General features: G+C 48.0%; 1 protein-coding gene across 1 annotated transcript; it reads right to left on the bottom strand.

Moving 5' to 3' along the window:
* Positions 1 to 1232: 1232 nt before the first annotated feature.
* On the bottom strand, positions 1233 to 7554 carry LOC115560821 (P2Y purinoceptor 2-like). Its single transcript, XM_030380398.1, has 5 exons — positions 7383 to 7554; positions 4759 to 5113; positions 4246 to 4414; positions 2479 to 2803; positions 1233 to 2091 (listed from the first exon to the last, which is right to left on the bottom strand). Exons 2-5 carry the CDS (start codon positions 5093 to 5095, stop codon positions 1900 to 1902), a joined length of 1023 nt encoding a protein of 340 aa, XP_030236258.1. The 5' UTR covers positions 5096 to 5113; positions 7383 to 7554; the 3' UTR covers positions 1233 to 1899.
* Between the last annotated feature and the right edge of the window lie 9369 nt (positions 7555 to 16923).

The raw sequence follows: 16923 nt of genomic DNA, 5'->3' as shown, positions 1-16923 counted from the left end.
CTGCTCTCCTCTGCCATGGTCTCCTTGTCGGCTGACAGGGAGGCCTACGGGATTTTCAGGGCGCGCAAGCGCGCGCACGGGACAAGCCCATAAGGCGAAACCTAGACGGCGTAGCCTACATGAAATAGAACTCCCTCTCTCATTACCAACTGTGGATGTTGCCAAGCTGTCACTCCGATCGAGACTGGCCAATAGAGACATGTCTTACATCTTTCGGCTTAGGTCCCGCCCACGAGATTCAGCTCAACAGCAAGCAAAGCTTTTGGATTCGCAAGCAAAACTTTAGGATTCGCAAACAAAGCTTTTTGATTCGCAAACAAAACTTTTGGATTCGCAACAAAACTTTTGGATTTGCAAACAAAACTTTTGGGTTTGCAAACAAAACTTTTGGATTCCCATTAATATTTTTTTTATCACATTAATTTATCTTGCAATAAAACATTTTTTGATTGCAGTGTCGATAGTTTTGCTCTCAAATCAATTTTTTGATTGCAGTGTGGAAAATGTTGCTCTCAAACCTATTTTTTGATTGCATTGTGGAAAGTTTTGCTCTCAAACCTATTATTTTTGATTGCATAATAAAGACACAAATCTACCTCCATAGAGCCATATCCGAAACAAATTCAAAGGTAGCGTAAGGACTAACATCCCCTCAAAATTTAGATTTTCGATGGGCACACTCAAACGCTCTGTTTCCCACAATACCTTGCGAGAAAATGGAAAATCACGGAAAATCCTAGGCAAGATGGCGGGCGAAAAGATGCGACAGGATGGAGAACCACAAATGTAAGTGTTTTCTACGTTAATAATCACGCCGGGGGCTCCGCCGCAGCCCGGCCGCGGGCAGAGGGCTCCGCAGCCCAGCCGTGGACCGGCGTCGGGCCGCCCATGGTCGGGCTGGCGGTCGGGGAGCTGCCGGTCTCATGTCGCATGATATCCATATGTTCCATGTTCTAGGGACTACAGTTTGAAGATAAGCTTTAATTCCCCTGCCAATGAATGCAATAATTCGTTTTAAAAATGCTTATTAGCCTGGAGTATAGTGGATCAATGTGATGTTGTTTCTTTTTACCACCTGCAGCTGCAGTAGGACCACCTGCAGCTGGTGCAGGACAACCTGCAGGTGCCCTGAACATTATACCAGTATCGGAGAGCGTGATTGAAACCAGCTCATGACTTTTTTAATAAGAAAAAAGCTAAATAATTAATATAATCATGTGTTATAAGTGCCTTTAATGCAGTACTCTGTAAGCCATACCTTTACAACAATAACGAGATACGACACATACAAACTAAATGTAGGTTTGTGGGATTTTGACCAATAATCTGATTTGAGCTCCACTTCAGCAGTCTGGGTCGTGCTGAGACCGGACTTTGATGCTCCTGATGTGAATGCTGAACAATATTGGGTGATGGCAGGCGTTTGCCGGTGGCATTTTACAGTGGTTTTAATGTTTTTCTGACTTCACATGTGACTCTAATGCCTCTAAAGTTCCTTATTTGAGCGTTTTCTTGCACAAGGTACAGCACTGTTCTCGAGCCAGATCTTGTTGAAGTTGGATTAATCCATAGTAGACGAAATTAACGTTAACAGAAACAAGTAGCTATCGCGACACACTAGCAGGGTGTGCTCGGATCAATTCTAACTGGGTTGCACAGTTTGCATTAGTGGTTATTGGTCCCATAATCCATTAAATTTTAAGACCTGTATTTAAGACATTTAAAAGGCCTGTATTTCAGATTATTGGATTTTCGACATTTAAAGACTATTTAAGGACCTCTAGGAACCCTGCTTTTACAATTAAAAACATTATGGCAGTGATTTGCTACCCATGTTTGGTCACTGGGAATTTTCAAATAGGACGAGGCGTTTTAGATCGGGTAAAATCTGGTAAAATATCACGTCAACACTGTATTTGCACATTCTGGAAGCGTGTTTTCAGATTTTTTCCGCTTCTTCTTCATCATGGTTTTACGGAAGTCTTGGCCAGCCATGAAGTAGAGGATGGGGTCCATGATGCTGTTGGCGCTGGCCATCAGCCAGGTCACCTGGAGGGCTATGATGAACGCTTCCCACATTTTACAGGTAGTCTGATCCAGTGACACAGAAAAAGGATCAAACAAAAATTACTTTATATGAGTGAGAAGAGGGGCATGGCTCTCAAATCAGGGAGAGTTAGTGGCAGGCGTTGCTGAGACACTATCTCGTGAAATCACAGGGTTAAAAATTAGAAATAGAAATAGAAATAGAAACTTCCTCTAGAATGAAACGTGCCAATCCATGGGTTAATTCCTCCAGCAAATGTTTCTCTTCAAATCATTTTATTTTCTCCTGAAAATCATATAGCTATATCTGTAGCTATCTGTAGCTACACCTCAAGCCATTAGAGAATGCTAACAGGAACACATACATAGTTTTATCAGATTTCAAACAAATCCTGTGTCAGGTATTTGATTAAGGATGTGTGCTGCACTGACCTCTTCTGAATCATATAGAATGAGGCGTCTCCAGAATTCGACTAGGTGGTAGGGAAGGAAGCAGAATATGAACGTCATCAGCACGATGATGATCATTTTCACCGACTTCTGCTTGGTGCGGTGGGCTGCCCGGAACCCCTGCTGGCCCTCCTCAGATCCCCAGCTGGGCTCCAGCAACTTGCGCACCATCAGGCCGTAGCACACTATCACCAGCATGAAGGGCAGGACGAACATCCCCACGGAGATCACAGAGCCATAGACTAGGAATGCACCAGAGAGCGTCTGGTTCGGGAGGACATGGCAATAAGAGCTATTGTCGTAATCCCTGGAAAACAACAGATACATTGTGGTTGAATGCAAGTCTAGCTTTCTTCTTCACCATAACTGACAGTGAGTTGAGGTAGAATAGTGCAGTGACAATAGGGCAGCCTACTCCCCGACCAAAAGGTCCTTGGTTCGATCCACAATGTAATCCTTCCTATGGCATCCTTGAGAGTGATGCTTAATCCTTACTGCCGAGATATCTGTAAATAAGTGTTAGCCATTCTTGCCAAGATTCAGACCAGTTGTTTGATTTCAAATTGAGTGTTCAGAGGGATAGTTTACTGGTTATCATTTGCTTTCGGTTGGCTAATTATATTGACTTGTAGACATACAGTAGCCCAGCTCCTGTTCATGTGAGGGGAATGCAATTCACTTCGTAATAGTTCCACTGGGTTACGATTCCGAATAGTAAGTCAATGGAAGCAGAATAAAAAAAAACTTGTCTGATCCTGGATAAGACAGGCATTCGCTAATCTACAGATATCTCGGCGTATCCCTTTAATCACAAGGAGACTGGAGGTCGCTTTGGACAAGTGTGTGTGTGTGTGTGTGTGTGTGTGTGTGTGTGTGTGTGTGTGTGTGTGTGTGTGTGTGTGTGTGTGTGTGTGTGTGTGTGTGTTGTGGCATCCAGCCCCTTACGCCTTCCAACACTCAACCTCGGACCCGCCCAGGCCGAGGTTGAGTGTTGGAAGGCGTATACCGCCGCCACCCACTAACCGGCGACAGAGAGCATCAAGTCTCTCCCCCCAATCAGCGAGATAGGGGACACCTGCCGGAGGGAGGAAAAGACCCGGGAGCCATCTTAAAAGGAGCAAGAGAACGGGGGCGAGGGGGGAGAAGGAAGCGCTCGGGACCCCGAGCGACTAGAGGCTCACGGCGACCCTAGAGACCGCGATTGTATTATCTGTCGAAGATGAATGAAATAAGTGCGGCTTAACCCTCGTTTAATGTGTGATTCGTAAGTGTAGCTTTCTTGGCCACCCAAAACTACTGAGAGTTGGGTGAGGTAGAATAGTGCTGTGGCTGTAGGGCAGGCTAGTGCCGACCAAAATGGTACTGGCATTGATGTTGTCCTTCCTATGGCATCTTTGAGAAAGAGGCTTAACTCTACTGCCGAGATATCTGTACATTTGCATTTGCCTATCCTACCAAGATTCCGTTGAATTGTTCAATTCCAAATCCCAATTCCGTGTCCAGAAGGGGAGTTTGCTGGTTAGCATTTTCTTTACATTAGCCACTTCGATTGACTTGCAGAGTTACAGTAGCCTAGATGGGTAAGACAGGCATCCTCCAATTTAGGGATATATCTTTGCATCCCTTTAATCACTTATAACAAGGACACTGGAGGTGGCTTTGGTTAGAAGTGTCTCGTCTGCTGAATGACCTTACATTATAACACTCCCTTATGCCAGGCCGTGGGGTGTGTGTGTGTATATTCCTCACCCTATATCGGTGAAGTAGAGAACGGGTGCCTGACCAGTGAGCACACAGGCCCAAACGCCCACAGACACCAGCTTGGCGCGTCGAGTGCTGTTCCAGCTGAGGGAGTGGACCGGGTAGCAGATACCAATGAAGCGATGCAGGCTGATGGCAGCCAGGAAAAGAATGGAGCCTGTAGGCACAGGTGGGGTGTTAACACTGTAGTAGCATTCATATAACCTGTTTTAACACATGATAGGACATGAATACATTCTGTGCTAATGTTAATGGTAATGTGTCATGTTTTGTATTTTGTCGCCACAATGTTACATAGTCAACCCCTCTAGTTTTCTGAGCACATCTCTGAATTGCACTTTTCACAAAATGTCAACATTGCTCTTCTGTGTTGAATTAAGCACATACTTGGTATGGGTGTAAGATACTATATCAGTTATATGAGATGTAGTTATGCAGTCATCATTATACATCAAAAAGATTAAGAAAGCCTTAATACTGTTTACTATGCGTACCTCCTACCATAGTGATTGGCTTCGAAGAGAAAGTTACAGATTTTGCAGACTGCCTCGCCAAAGGGCCAGTCGTTAACCCAGTTGTAGATGAAGAAGGGCAGCGTGGAGACGTACAGGATGTCGCACAAGGTCAAGTTGAGCATGTAGATGGTGGACGGGGTCCAGAGCTTTGTGCGGAACGTGATGAAGAATAGCACCATGGCGTTCAGCGAGAGGCCGAAGAAGAAGAGCAAAGAGTAGATGACGGGCAACACGTATTGTATAAACTTGTCAATGCCCTGATCAAAGTAACATGGGCCGAGGTCTTTCACGTACGTCGCGTTGGATATGTTGCTAGAATCCATCCTGAATGCTGGGACCCCCTGTAGTGAGAAAAATCATCTTACATATGGAAATCTATTTAAGCGTGAAGTAAAAAAATAACAGGATGTTGTTCTAGTTAGTTTTTTCATCTCCGAGCTATAGTTGATTTTGTAAATTGTAAATTTAGAGATGTTTTGAGGTGGCTAATTGGCTATCATGAGTAAAGTGCTTCCATATGTTTTATTATTATTAGTGCTGTCAGTTAAACGCGTTATTAACGGCATTAATTTTTTCTTTGGCTCAAAACAAAGAAGCAGTAGCCTGACTGCTATGTTCAAGGCAGTATGTTTGTATGTTCACTAGGGATGAGTCGGTCGCGACCGATTCGTTCACAACGAACGAATCCCGAAGGTGAACGACAAGAACTGGTTCCCCAAAACAAGAGAACTGGTTCTTTGATTCTTTTTTTTTAACATAAAACAAAAATATGGTCACGTAAATAAAATATACAAATGAACAGAGCTTCGTCTCCCCGCGACCTTATATTGATTGAGTCTACAACGTTCTCAAAGATTCAGCCAATGAGAGGTAGCAATGGTGTTGCCATGGCACCTGGGTAAACAAATGACAAGGTGGTACCGTCGAATTTGCGCGCATTCTCTGTCTGACGTATCTTGGGTCATGCCATTCGACGTGGGGCCACTCACATCCCTACATTTCCGAAAATAGACTTAACCTCCATCTGTTTATTGGATAAACGCATTTCCCAATCCCAGGAGTCTTTGCTCCATTCTACGTCAATTCAAGAACAAACAAAGAAATTAAACTGCAGTTTGTGTTTCTTATTTATGACCATGAAAGTTCTGTAATGCCTGAATAATGAAGAATTAAATGTAAAGTAAATATAAATAAAATATAAATATAAATATAAAACCATGAATGACATATAGAGAGTAAGCAAGTGGTATAAATATTGGTGGGACGTTTAGTGCTACAAAATACTATATCTTGTGGATTTCCACAGAGGGTAGAGCCTAGAAGTCGTTTAAATTATGCTCAGGACCGTCTCACGGGGGAGGGGGGCAGACACCTGTGAGATTCCCTGTCAAATGACGTAATCTGACGTAACGAATCTAACGAACGAATCGTTATAGTGAACTGAACTGAAAGAACTGATTCCCGGAAAATAATCATTTTGCCCATCCCTAATGTTCATCGTTTAATTGCACTATAGGCTTTTTTTTTGTATCGTCCTGTTTTGATCAGTATATGCCAATGTTGTTATCAATAAAAAAACATTTACACAAGGCAAGCCGATGCACTTCGCCATGTTGATAAGAGCATTAAAATGAGAAAATTAATGGGACAAAGATATCAAGGGATATTAAGCATACAATTTTTTTTGCGATTCTCGCGATTAATCGTGAGTTAACTAATTACTATTAATATTTGTTCGAGAGTTAAACAAAGATTTTTTTTTATTAACACTCATATTTATACCCTTTCTTATAAAACTAATAACTATAGCAGTAATAATAAAATAATAACAATACCAGCTCAACTCGCCTCGACTTTTTTTTGCGTTTCCATCGCCAAAATAAGGTACCTGGTACCTGGTACTTTATTTGTCTCACCTCCGTGGAGGTTTCAATAGAGCTGATCTGATACTTTTGTGTGACATAAACAGGCTGCTGGTCACTGATTGGCCAGAGTGATGGCACTGGACGAATAATGATGAGTGCAACATCCGAGCCTGACACCCGATACCCGACGACCGGCAACTTTAAAGGGATACTTCACCGATTCAGAACCGGGATCATTATAAAATCGCTATTGTAATACAAAAAAAAGTTTTTTTTTCCCTCAGTCTAACCCAGTCTTCCCTTTGCCCAGCTTTCCTGATCAAAATTTCTCCTTAAATGACATCAAATTAAACATTTGACGTCATCTCAGTAAAACTTTGCTTGCCTGCTAGAAAGGCCGAGGACTACAAAACACTGCTTCCGCAAATTTGTAAGCCCACCTGCTATTTGTTCGCATAGGAGGTGTAAACACAATGTCCGCCATTTTTCTTCACCATTTAGTTCGAGAACTCAACGACACAAACCTCCGACCATGGCAGAAGCAAATTTGCATGGGAAACAGCCGAAGTGGATGTTGAAAATCGATGCTGCATTCTGACATTCAGGGCTATTTGTACGAGCCAGAATACAGCCAGGAAGAATTGAGACAAATAGAGGAGGAGGCTGCTGCGGCTGCAGCTCAACAAGCCTTGTCTGTTGCCCAGGACGAGGAGCCGGAGCGCGCCGGAGTGAACTGGTGGTGTACCTGTTTGCTCTGTTCGCCTATGGACACTAACACAGAGTCCCTGTGCTGCAGTGAATTTCAGCGATCCCAGTTTCTTCTAGAATAAATGGCTATATCTGGCGAGGACGGGGCCATGTGTGCAGGATCAGCATGCAAGAACACGCCGTGGACCGTGACAGAGTTGGAGCCGCTCCTGTGCGTAGCAGCGTAACACTGTCTGTTTATGTGTCGTGTGGTCCCGTATGTGTCACAGTTTCGCGCATGCGTGCTTTGACGTCCCGCTCACGTTGAAGAGGTCGTTTCTCGATGGAAACACAACACGCCTGGAAAGATACCAAGTCGTTCCACGCTAAGTCGTGGCGAGTTCAGTTGGTACCGTCGATGGAAAAGGGGCAGTAGGCAGTAAGTAAGTGTTTAAATTGACCAGAAAAAAACTGCGTTTTCCCCAGCCAAAATGTCTCTCGCATGACGAGACTATAGAACGCAACAGTGAACGCCCCCTTTTGAACAGCTCTGGTTGCAGAAGTCTATTACCCATACATTTTTGCAGTTGACTTTTCGTACAATCGTTATATAAGGGTTTTAAGCCTGGAATCAAGCCAATTGTTTATAAAGGTAGTTGTGACCATTTAATTTTATTCAGCCGGAAAAATTATTTGGAAATCGTAATAAAAGGCCAATGAACAAGGCTGCGTCCGTTATTTTTTGTAAAGATTAATGGAACTACTCATCCCATAACATTGTGAAATATTCCTCAATAGAACCCAATTGTTAAGCGCGTTTCTTGCATCTTATAACCTTTGTCATTATTATATTTTTCTATTGTAGTGCCGAGAGACGGGAGTCGGAGGCGGAGTATCCAGAACTGGGTTTATTAAACACCACTTAAAGCAGCACATTCGAAAGCCAATGAGGACTAAACTGAGACGGTCGTTCCGTCCGCCTAAAGTGTCCGTGGTAAACACGTCCCCCCCACCCAAAGTTCCGTGGGTGAATTATGTAAATCACCACACAAGGCCCCAATAATTCACCCATAGTCAAAGTCCTCGTGACGGGAAGGGGACCCGACCCGGCGCGTGCGGTTGACAGGGGTCGAGGCGTAGGAAGCAGCAGGCCCGTCGGTGCCGTCCACCAACCGTTTGCATAAGCCGTTAGGCGGTAGTGCGGTGCAGCCTGACCCCAAACCCCTCAGCCACTGCGTTCCAAAGATCTGAGGTGAACTGCAAGCCCTGGTCTGAGGAGAGGCCTGAAGGACTCCCAAAGCGTGCGACCCACGTGCCAATGAACACGCGTGCCAAGTCGGAAGCCGACGTCGAGGAGAGGGGAACCGCTTCAGGCCAGCGGGTCGTCCTGTTGACCATGGTGAAGAGGTAGGAAAACCCGTGAGAGGAGGGAAGCGCTCCAAACAGGGCGATGTTGACGTGGTCGAACCTCCTCTCGGAAACAGTTAACTCTCCAAAGGGGGCCTTAATATGGCGGTGCACCTTGGACCGTTGACAGTCAACGCATGAGCTGACCCAAGCACTAGTGTCCTTTCTAAGCCCCTGCCACACAAACTTCTGGGAAACCAATTTTACAGACGGCTTCCTGCCGAGTTGGGAAAGGCCATGTAACGCCTCAAAAACGGGCCGGCGCCAGTTCACCGGGACCAGCGGTCAAAGTTTGCCTGTGGAGACGTCGCACCATAGCCTCACGTCTGAGCTGCCAACCGCGACCTCCTCCATGTGCAAACCCGTATCCGAATTCCTTAGGGTCTGGACTCTGAAGTCGGAGGCCGGGTCCACGCTCATACGGACGTAATCCAGGCCCAGTTGGACGGCTCCAATGACTTTTCTGGAGAGGCAGTCTGCGACCACGTTGGACTTGCCAGCAATTTGTGGACTTGAACGCATTCTCCCTCTCCGCCGTCCAGTCGACAGCCTGGCCGGGGGACTTGTCCTTGAGGGCCTCATACAGCGGGCGCACGACGTGAGCTGCCTGGCAGATGAACCGATGGTAAACAGTCCCCATCCCTAGGAATTCCTGGAGCGCCTGAGCTGTGTGCGGGCGGGGGAAAGCAGAAATCGCCTCTACTTTCGACGAGAGAGGGGCGGCCCCATCTTTGTTGATGAGGTGCTCCAGGAAGTGGATGGAGGACAAGCCGAACAGGCACTTCGCCGTGTTGAAGATCAGTCCGTGTTGGTCGAGCCTCATGAAGAGGTTGCGTAGGTGTCCCTGACGCTCCTTTTCGGAGATGTTGCCAACCAGGATGTCGTCCAAATACACGAAAACGTAGGGCATGTCCCTGAGCGCCCGAAGCCCATTAGCCACTGCAAGGTCTTAAATTCCGTTTTTGAGTCTGAACGGCATACGTAGGAACTCAGATAACCCGAAAGGTGTCACTACTGCCGTCTTGGCAATGTCTGAGGGATGCACTGGCACCTGGTGGTAACCGCGCACCAGGTCCACCTTCGAGAAGACCCGCTTGCCCACCAGGTGTGCTGAGAAGTCCTGGATGTGTGGGATGGGGTAGCGGTCGGGTGTCAGACCTTCAGGATTTCGTGATGTGATTTGCAACTTCAACGCAACATCAACCAATCACCGCAAATTCAATCAGTGGCGTTGTCTTGAACTGACGTCGACAAACAACCTTTCTTCTTACTTCCGTGTTTACTACTTCAAGCGATTCAAGCATTCATGCAGCATGTGCGCATCCAACGTTTCACACTTGCAGACCAAATTAACTGCGAAAGATCGCGATCAACGCAAAACATCACTACAGAACTGCAGGCAGGACATCTGACAACGAGGCAGATCACTATGACACAGGCTGTTGCATCCAAGTCGATTGCCAGTGCGGAAAGAATCAAGAATAAATTCTTCATAGGACCATTTCTCAGTGTTTTTGTTCTTTTAATTAATGTTTTTTTCAGTAATATCTTAATATTTAACAAATTACGCGGGGAAAATTGCAGTAATAACATCAGGAAAATCGCAACTTTTATCGCAACTTTCACCGCAACTTTCACTTCCTCTCGCACTGTAATCGCAACAAAAACATTAAAAACACCGTAACTTTCATCACAACTTTTTGGAAAAGCTCACACAACAATCTCAAAAAAGGCCCGCGAAATCCTGGAGGGACTTGGGTGTGGTAGCATTGGTCAGGCGGCGGTAATCTCCACAAGGTCACCACCCACCGTCTGGCTTGGGAACGATTAGGAGGGGTGAGGCCCAGGGGCTGTCTGAGCGGCGGATGATGCAGAGGCGCTCCATGTTGGCGAACTCCGACCTAGCGACCTTCAGCCTGTCGGGGTCAAGTTGTCGGGCTGTAGCATAGACGGGTGGGCCCTTAGTGTCTATATGATACTCTACTCCATGTTTTGCCGTGACCGCAGAAAATTTTGTTTGGGTTAAACCGAGGAACTCCCTGAGAAGGTGTTGAAATTCGTTCCCCCCTGAGAGGGAGCTGGAGAGTCCGCCGAATGCTGCCTCACCGTGGGCACATGCAAACAAGGAAAACGTCTGGGTGTCCACCATGCGGTTGTTTTTGACGTCAACCAGCAGATTGTGCGCACAAAGGAAATCCGCGCCGAGGAGGAGAAAGGGGATGTTGGCCGTGACAAAATCCCACTTGAATCGCTGGCCTCCAAAATGCGCCGAGATCCGGCGAGATGATTTGATCAGGCCCGCGACTTTTAGAGCATACATTTCTGAGTATGTCAAAAAGAAATGAAGTGTCTAGCCCAGGGGTGTCAAACTCATTTTGGTGGACATTACACAGCACCTGAATAATCTTAACAAAATGTTGCAGGGTTGCAAAATACAATGAATATTGTGCAGTATATCATTCTCAGCTTCAGTAGCCTACAAAACAGTTTGATCTGATGTAGCCTAATGTCATTGCTCATGCACTGCTATAACTTTTATGTTTGGTGATTTTATTTATATGGACACATTTACATTTTCAAGGCAGTATGATAGCTTTCTTCATAGCTCCCATTTGAGTTGGTTTAGTGTGGTGCTGTGGTTCAGGTGTTCAGATGTAAAAATGTATTCACTTAACTCTATAAAATTAAACCAGTTGTTAATGAAGGTCAAAAAGGTCAAAAAACTCCAATGAATAACGGAAAAAGAGGAGATGTGACCCGGCCCGGAGGAAGCCCGGGGCCCCCGTCTGGAGCCAGGCCCAGTCGGAGGGCTCGATGGCGAGCGCCTGGTGGCCGGGTTTGCCACGGTTAGCCCGGTCGGGCACAGCCCGAACAAACTACGTGGCACCCCCCCTCTCTTCATCCCATGGGCCCACCACCTGTGGGAAGACCCGTTGGGGTCGGGTGCGCAGCCACATGGGTGGCAGCGAAGGTCAGGGGTCTCGACGGACCAGACCCGGGCGGCAGAAGCTGGCTCTGGGGACGTGGAACGTCACCTCGCTGTGGGGAAAGGAACCGGAGCTTGTGAGGGAGGTGGAGCGCTATCAGTTAGATCTGGTGGGGCTTACCTCCACGCACAGTCTCAGCTCTGGTACCGTACTCCTGGATAAGGGTTGGACTCTATTCTTCTCCGGAGTTGCCGAGGGCGTGAGGCGCCGGGCGGGTGTGGGGATACTCATAAATCCCCGGCTGAGCGCCGCGGTGTTGGAGTTTACCCCGGTAGACGAGAGGGTCGCCTCCCTGCGCCTAAGGGTTGTAGGGGGGAGAACTCTGACTGTTGTTTGTGCGTATGCGCCAAACAGCAGCTCAGAGTACTCGGCCTTCTTGGAGACCCTGAATGGAGTCCTGTATGGGGGACCAGTAGGGGACTCCGTAGTTCTGCTGGGAGACTTCAACGCCCACGTGGGCAACGATGGAGACACCTGGAGAGGCGTGGTGGGGAGGAACGGCCTCCCTGATCTAAACCCGAGCGGTCGTTTGTTATTGGACTTCTGTGCTAGTCATGGATTATCCATAACAAACACCATGTTCGAACATAAGGGTGCTCATAAGTGTACCTGGTACCAGAGTACCCTAGGTCGAAGATCGATGATCGATTTCGTGATCGTGTCATCTGATCTGAGGCCGCATGTTTTGGACACTCGGGTAAAGAGAGGGGCGGAACTGTCAACCGACCACCATCTGGTTGTGAGTTGGATCAGGGAATGGGGGAAATTTCCGGATAGACCTGGTAAGCCCAAACGAGTAGTGCGGGTGAACTGGGAACGTCTGGAGGAGGCCCCCGTCCTAGGTATCTTAAACTCACACCTCCGGCGGAGCTTTTCTGGCATTCCTGTGGAGGTTGGGGGCATTGAGCCGGAGTGGGCGGTGTTCAAAGCCTCCATTGCTGAAGCTGCGGTGGCTAGCTGTGGCCTCAGGGTCTTAGGCTCCTCAAGGGGCAGTAACCCTCGGACACCGCGGTGGACACCGGTGGTCAGGGAAGCCGTCCGACTGAAGAAGGAGGCCTTCCGGGATATGATATCCTGGAGGACTCCTGACTCGGTTGCAGGGTACCGACAGGCTCGAAGGGCTGCAGCGGCTGCCGTGTTGGAGGCTAAGCAGCGGGTGTGGGAGAAGTTCGGAAAGGCCATGGAGAAGGACTTTCGGTCGGCACCAAAGTGTTTCTGGAAGACTATCCGGCACCTCAGGAGGGGGAAACGGGGAACCATCCAAGCTGTGTACAGTAAGGATGGGACTCTGTTGACCTCAACTGAGGAGGTCGTCGGACGTTGGAAGGAACACTTTGAGGAACTCCTGAATCCGAATAACACGCCCTCTATGTTGGAGGCAGAGCTCGAGGTTGATGGTGTTTCGTCGTCAATTTCCCTGGTGGAGGTCACTGAGGTAGTCAAACATCTCCGCAGTGGCAAAGCCCCAGGGATTGATGAGATCCAGCCAGAAATGCTAAAGGCTCTGGGTGTTGAGGGGCTGTCATGGTTGACACGCCTATTCAACATCGCATGGGAGTCGGGTACAGTGCCAAAGGAGTGGCAAACCGGGGTGGTGATTCCCCTGTTCAAAAAGGGGGACCAGAGAGTGTGTGCCAATTACTGGGGTATCACACTTCTCAGCCTCCCTGGTAAAGTCTACTCCAAGGTGCTGGAAAGGAGGGTTCGGCCGATCGTCGAACCTCAGATTGAAGAGGAACAATGCGGTTTTCGCCCCGGATGTAGAACTACGGACCAGCTCTTCACTCTCGCAAGGATCCTGGAGGGGGCGTGGGAGTATGCCCATCCGGTCTACATGTGTTTTGTGGATCTGGAGAAGGCGTATGACCGGGTCCCCCGGGAGAAACTGTGGGAGGTGCTGCGGGAGTATGGGGTAAGGGGGTCTATCCTCAGGGCCATCCAATCTTTGTACTCCCAAAGCGAGAGCTGTGTTCGTGTTCGAGGCAGCCAGTCAGTTTCGTTCTCAGTGGGTGCTGGTCTCCGCCAGGGCTGCGCCTTGTCACCAATCCTGTTTGTGATATACATGGACAGGATATCGAGGCGTAGTCGTGGTGGGGAGGGTTGCAGTTCGGTGGTCTGAGGATCTCGTCACTGCTTTTTGCAGATGATGTGGTCCTCATTGGATCATCGGCCTGTGACCTTCAGCACTCACTGGATCGGCTGGCGGCCGAGTGTGAAGCGGCTGGGATGAGGATCAGCACCGCTAAATCTGAGGCCATGACTCTTAGCAGGAAACCGGTGGATTGCTTACTCCGGGTAGGAAATGAGTCCTTAGCCCAAGTGAAGAGTTCAAGTACCTCGGGGTCTTGTTCGCGAGTGAGGGTACTATGGAGCGTGAGATTGGCCGGAGAATCGGAGCAGCGGGGGCGGTATTGCGTTCGCTTTACCGCACCGTTGTAACGAAAAGAGAGCTGAGCCGCAAGGCAATGCTCTCGATCTACCGGTCGATCTTCGTTCCTATCCTCACCTATGGTCATGAGGGCTGGGTGATGACCGAAAGGACGAGATCGCGGGTACAAGCGGCCGAGATGAGTTTTCTCAGAAGGGTGGCTGGCGTCTCCCTTAGGGATAGGGTGAGAAGCTCAGCCATCCGTGAGGAACTCGGATTAGAGCCGCTGCTCCTTTACTTAGAAAGGAGTCAGCTGAGGTGGTTCGGGCATCTGGTAAGGATGCCCACTGGGCGCCTTCCTTGGGAGGTGTTTCAGGCACGTCCAGTGGGGAGGAGACCTCGGGGAATACCCAGGACTAGGTGGAGAGATTATATCTCAACACTGGCCTGGGAACGCCTCGGGATCCCCCCGTCAGAGCTGGTCAATGTGGCCCGGGAAAGGGAAGTCTGGGGCCCCCTGCTTGAGCTGCTCCCCCCACGACCCGACCCCGGATAAGCGGATGACGATGAGGATGAGGATGAGGTTAATGAAGGTGAAATGCATTTTATTTCAATTCCATTGGCATATCTGTGAAGAAATGTGTTGTGCTAATATAGATTCTTGTGGTCCGTGATTATGTAGGCTACAAATGTTGGCTGAATGATAAAGCATATTGAAAAACAAAGCTAAAGATTTAGAGTTGACGTAGGTTATTTTGCCATTATTTTACTGGTCCGGCCCACTTGAGATCAGATGGGCTGTATGTGGCCCCTGAACCAAAATTAGTTTGACACCCCTGCTCAATGGAGAAAATGAATAGGTTTAACTTCCGGAACCACACTGCGCTCTATTGATCCGTGGTGTATTAAGCCTATTTGGTGTAAAAAAAAACATACTATACCCCTGAAATCTCCAATAAAGACGTTATAATAGAGTATCAAAATATGCTCCCCATATTCTTATAGTAACCATGGGGTGAGTCAGTGGCGGACTCAGACTGTTTGAAGGGCAGGGCGAAAAAATAAAAAGGGCACATTCTGGACAACATGGGCCCCACCAGCGGACACAGTGGCTTTTCTAACTTGATGGTGTTTTGTTCCCCCAACGGTGCCTTAAAGGCAGTGCTGCCGGGAAGGTCCTAACCTTAGCAAGCGCTGCCTTGAAGGTTCCATTCGGGGCACTTGTTACATCTCCATGTAGCCCTTAAAAGAATAGTTCGGCTCATAATTTAAACGGGGGGTCTTGGGGTCCTCCCCCAGAAAAAAATTTGCTTCAAAGACCTGTTTCCCCTTATTCTAGCGACTTTATAAACACCAAAATGAGTTGTTCACATCATTGTGCACTTTCACAGTTTAGCCAAAGAAAGGAGGATGCCTTACTGCTTTCATCTTTACTAACATTTACGTAAGAATTTGACTGGAGAAAATTCAATGTGCCACTACCATACGGTCTTTGACCGCTGACAGCCAGCTACGGAAACATTTAAGGAAGTTTTCCTTCTTGTTGAGGTGATAGCTGACCATTATCGTCTCTCTTGCATGAAATGACCTACACTTGAATGATCTTGAACGCACAAAAAATGTATATACATTTTAAACGGATTATGCAAACTGAAAATATTAAGTTTTTTTAACTTGGCATCTAAGGGTGCACTCACACTAGGCCACCTGGCCGTGGCCGTTGGCCGTTTTCACACCTAACCGTCCTCAAATGGCCCCATTGTTCTCTGGCCTGCACTCACACTAGGCCGTCTGGCCGTTGGCCATCGCAACTGTGGCCTGGCCACGGTAGGCTCTTGTACATACGTCATCACGTCGTAAGTAACACGTCATCACCAAGCGTCCGCTGCATGGACCATAATAAAGTCTGCCGCCAGTCAGAGTTCTAACAACAATGGACAACAACACAGAGAACACAGTTCGCACTTTGCTGAGTCTGTTGCTTATTTGGATATGTGTTTACCATTTAATGGGAAAGAAGGCTCGTCACCTTTATTATATCCGTGGTCGTCGCATGGACTATACGTCATCAAGCTCAGGTTGCGTAGCCGTGCGTCGTGCGCGTTGTCGGCTCATTAGGCATCTGTACCGTAGCGGCCCGTACCGTAGCAGCACACCTCTCCCAAGTGGCCAAATTGGCCTGGCCTGGCCAGACTGGCCACACTCACACTGGCATTTGAGCACGGTTAGGTGTGAAAACGGCCAGATGGCCTAGTGTGAGTGCACCCTAATTGCGCTTTTCCACTATGGGTACTGGCATACTCTTAATCCGCTTTTTGCTTCGTTATCCAGTGGAGATTTAAGTACCACTCAATGTAGCTGTTTGTCATGGCGACGCCACATGAAAGCAACACCTCGCATTCACGTTCCTTCAGCGACCAAGAGAGGAACGTCTGCACCTCAATAGCTAACCACAACATGTTTTTTTCGGTTTGCCATATTCTTGCTCCAGAGGGCACATCATCATCATCAGGGGCAACCTAGGGCACTCATTAATTTTTGTTCACGTGTAAAGGGCAGCCAATAAGGCACTCATTTTCACCACCATAGAGAGCCCTTTAGCACACTTTTTCAAACCATGGGGGTACCAGATGGGCAGAGGGGCACTAGAAGGGCACCAGAAGGGCAGAAGAGCACTAGAAGGGCACTATAAGGACCAGACGAGCAGAAGGGCACTATCAGGGCACTAGAAGGGCACTGGAAGGGCACTAGAAGGACCAGACGGGCAGAAGGGCACTATCAGGGCACTAGAAGGGCACTAGAAGGGCACTGGAAGGGCACTAGAAGGACTATCAGGG

The sequence above is a fragment of the Gadus morhua genome, chromosome 16 (genome assembly GCF_902167405.1).
Source record: "Gadus morhua chromosome 16, gadMor3.0, whole genome shotgun sequence".
In the NCBI taxonomy this organism is placed as follows: domain Eukaryota; kingdom Metazoa; phylum Chordata; class Actinopteri; order Gadiformes; family Gadidae; genus Gadus; species Gadus morhua.
The sequence above is the reverse complement of the archived record's forward strand: the minus strand, read 5'-3'. Positions and strand labels throughout refer to the sequence as shown.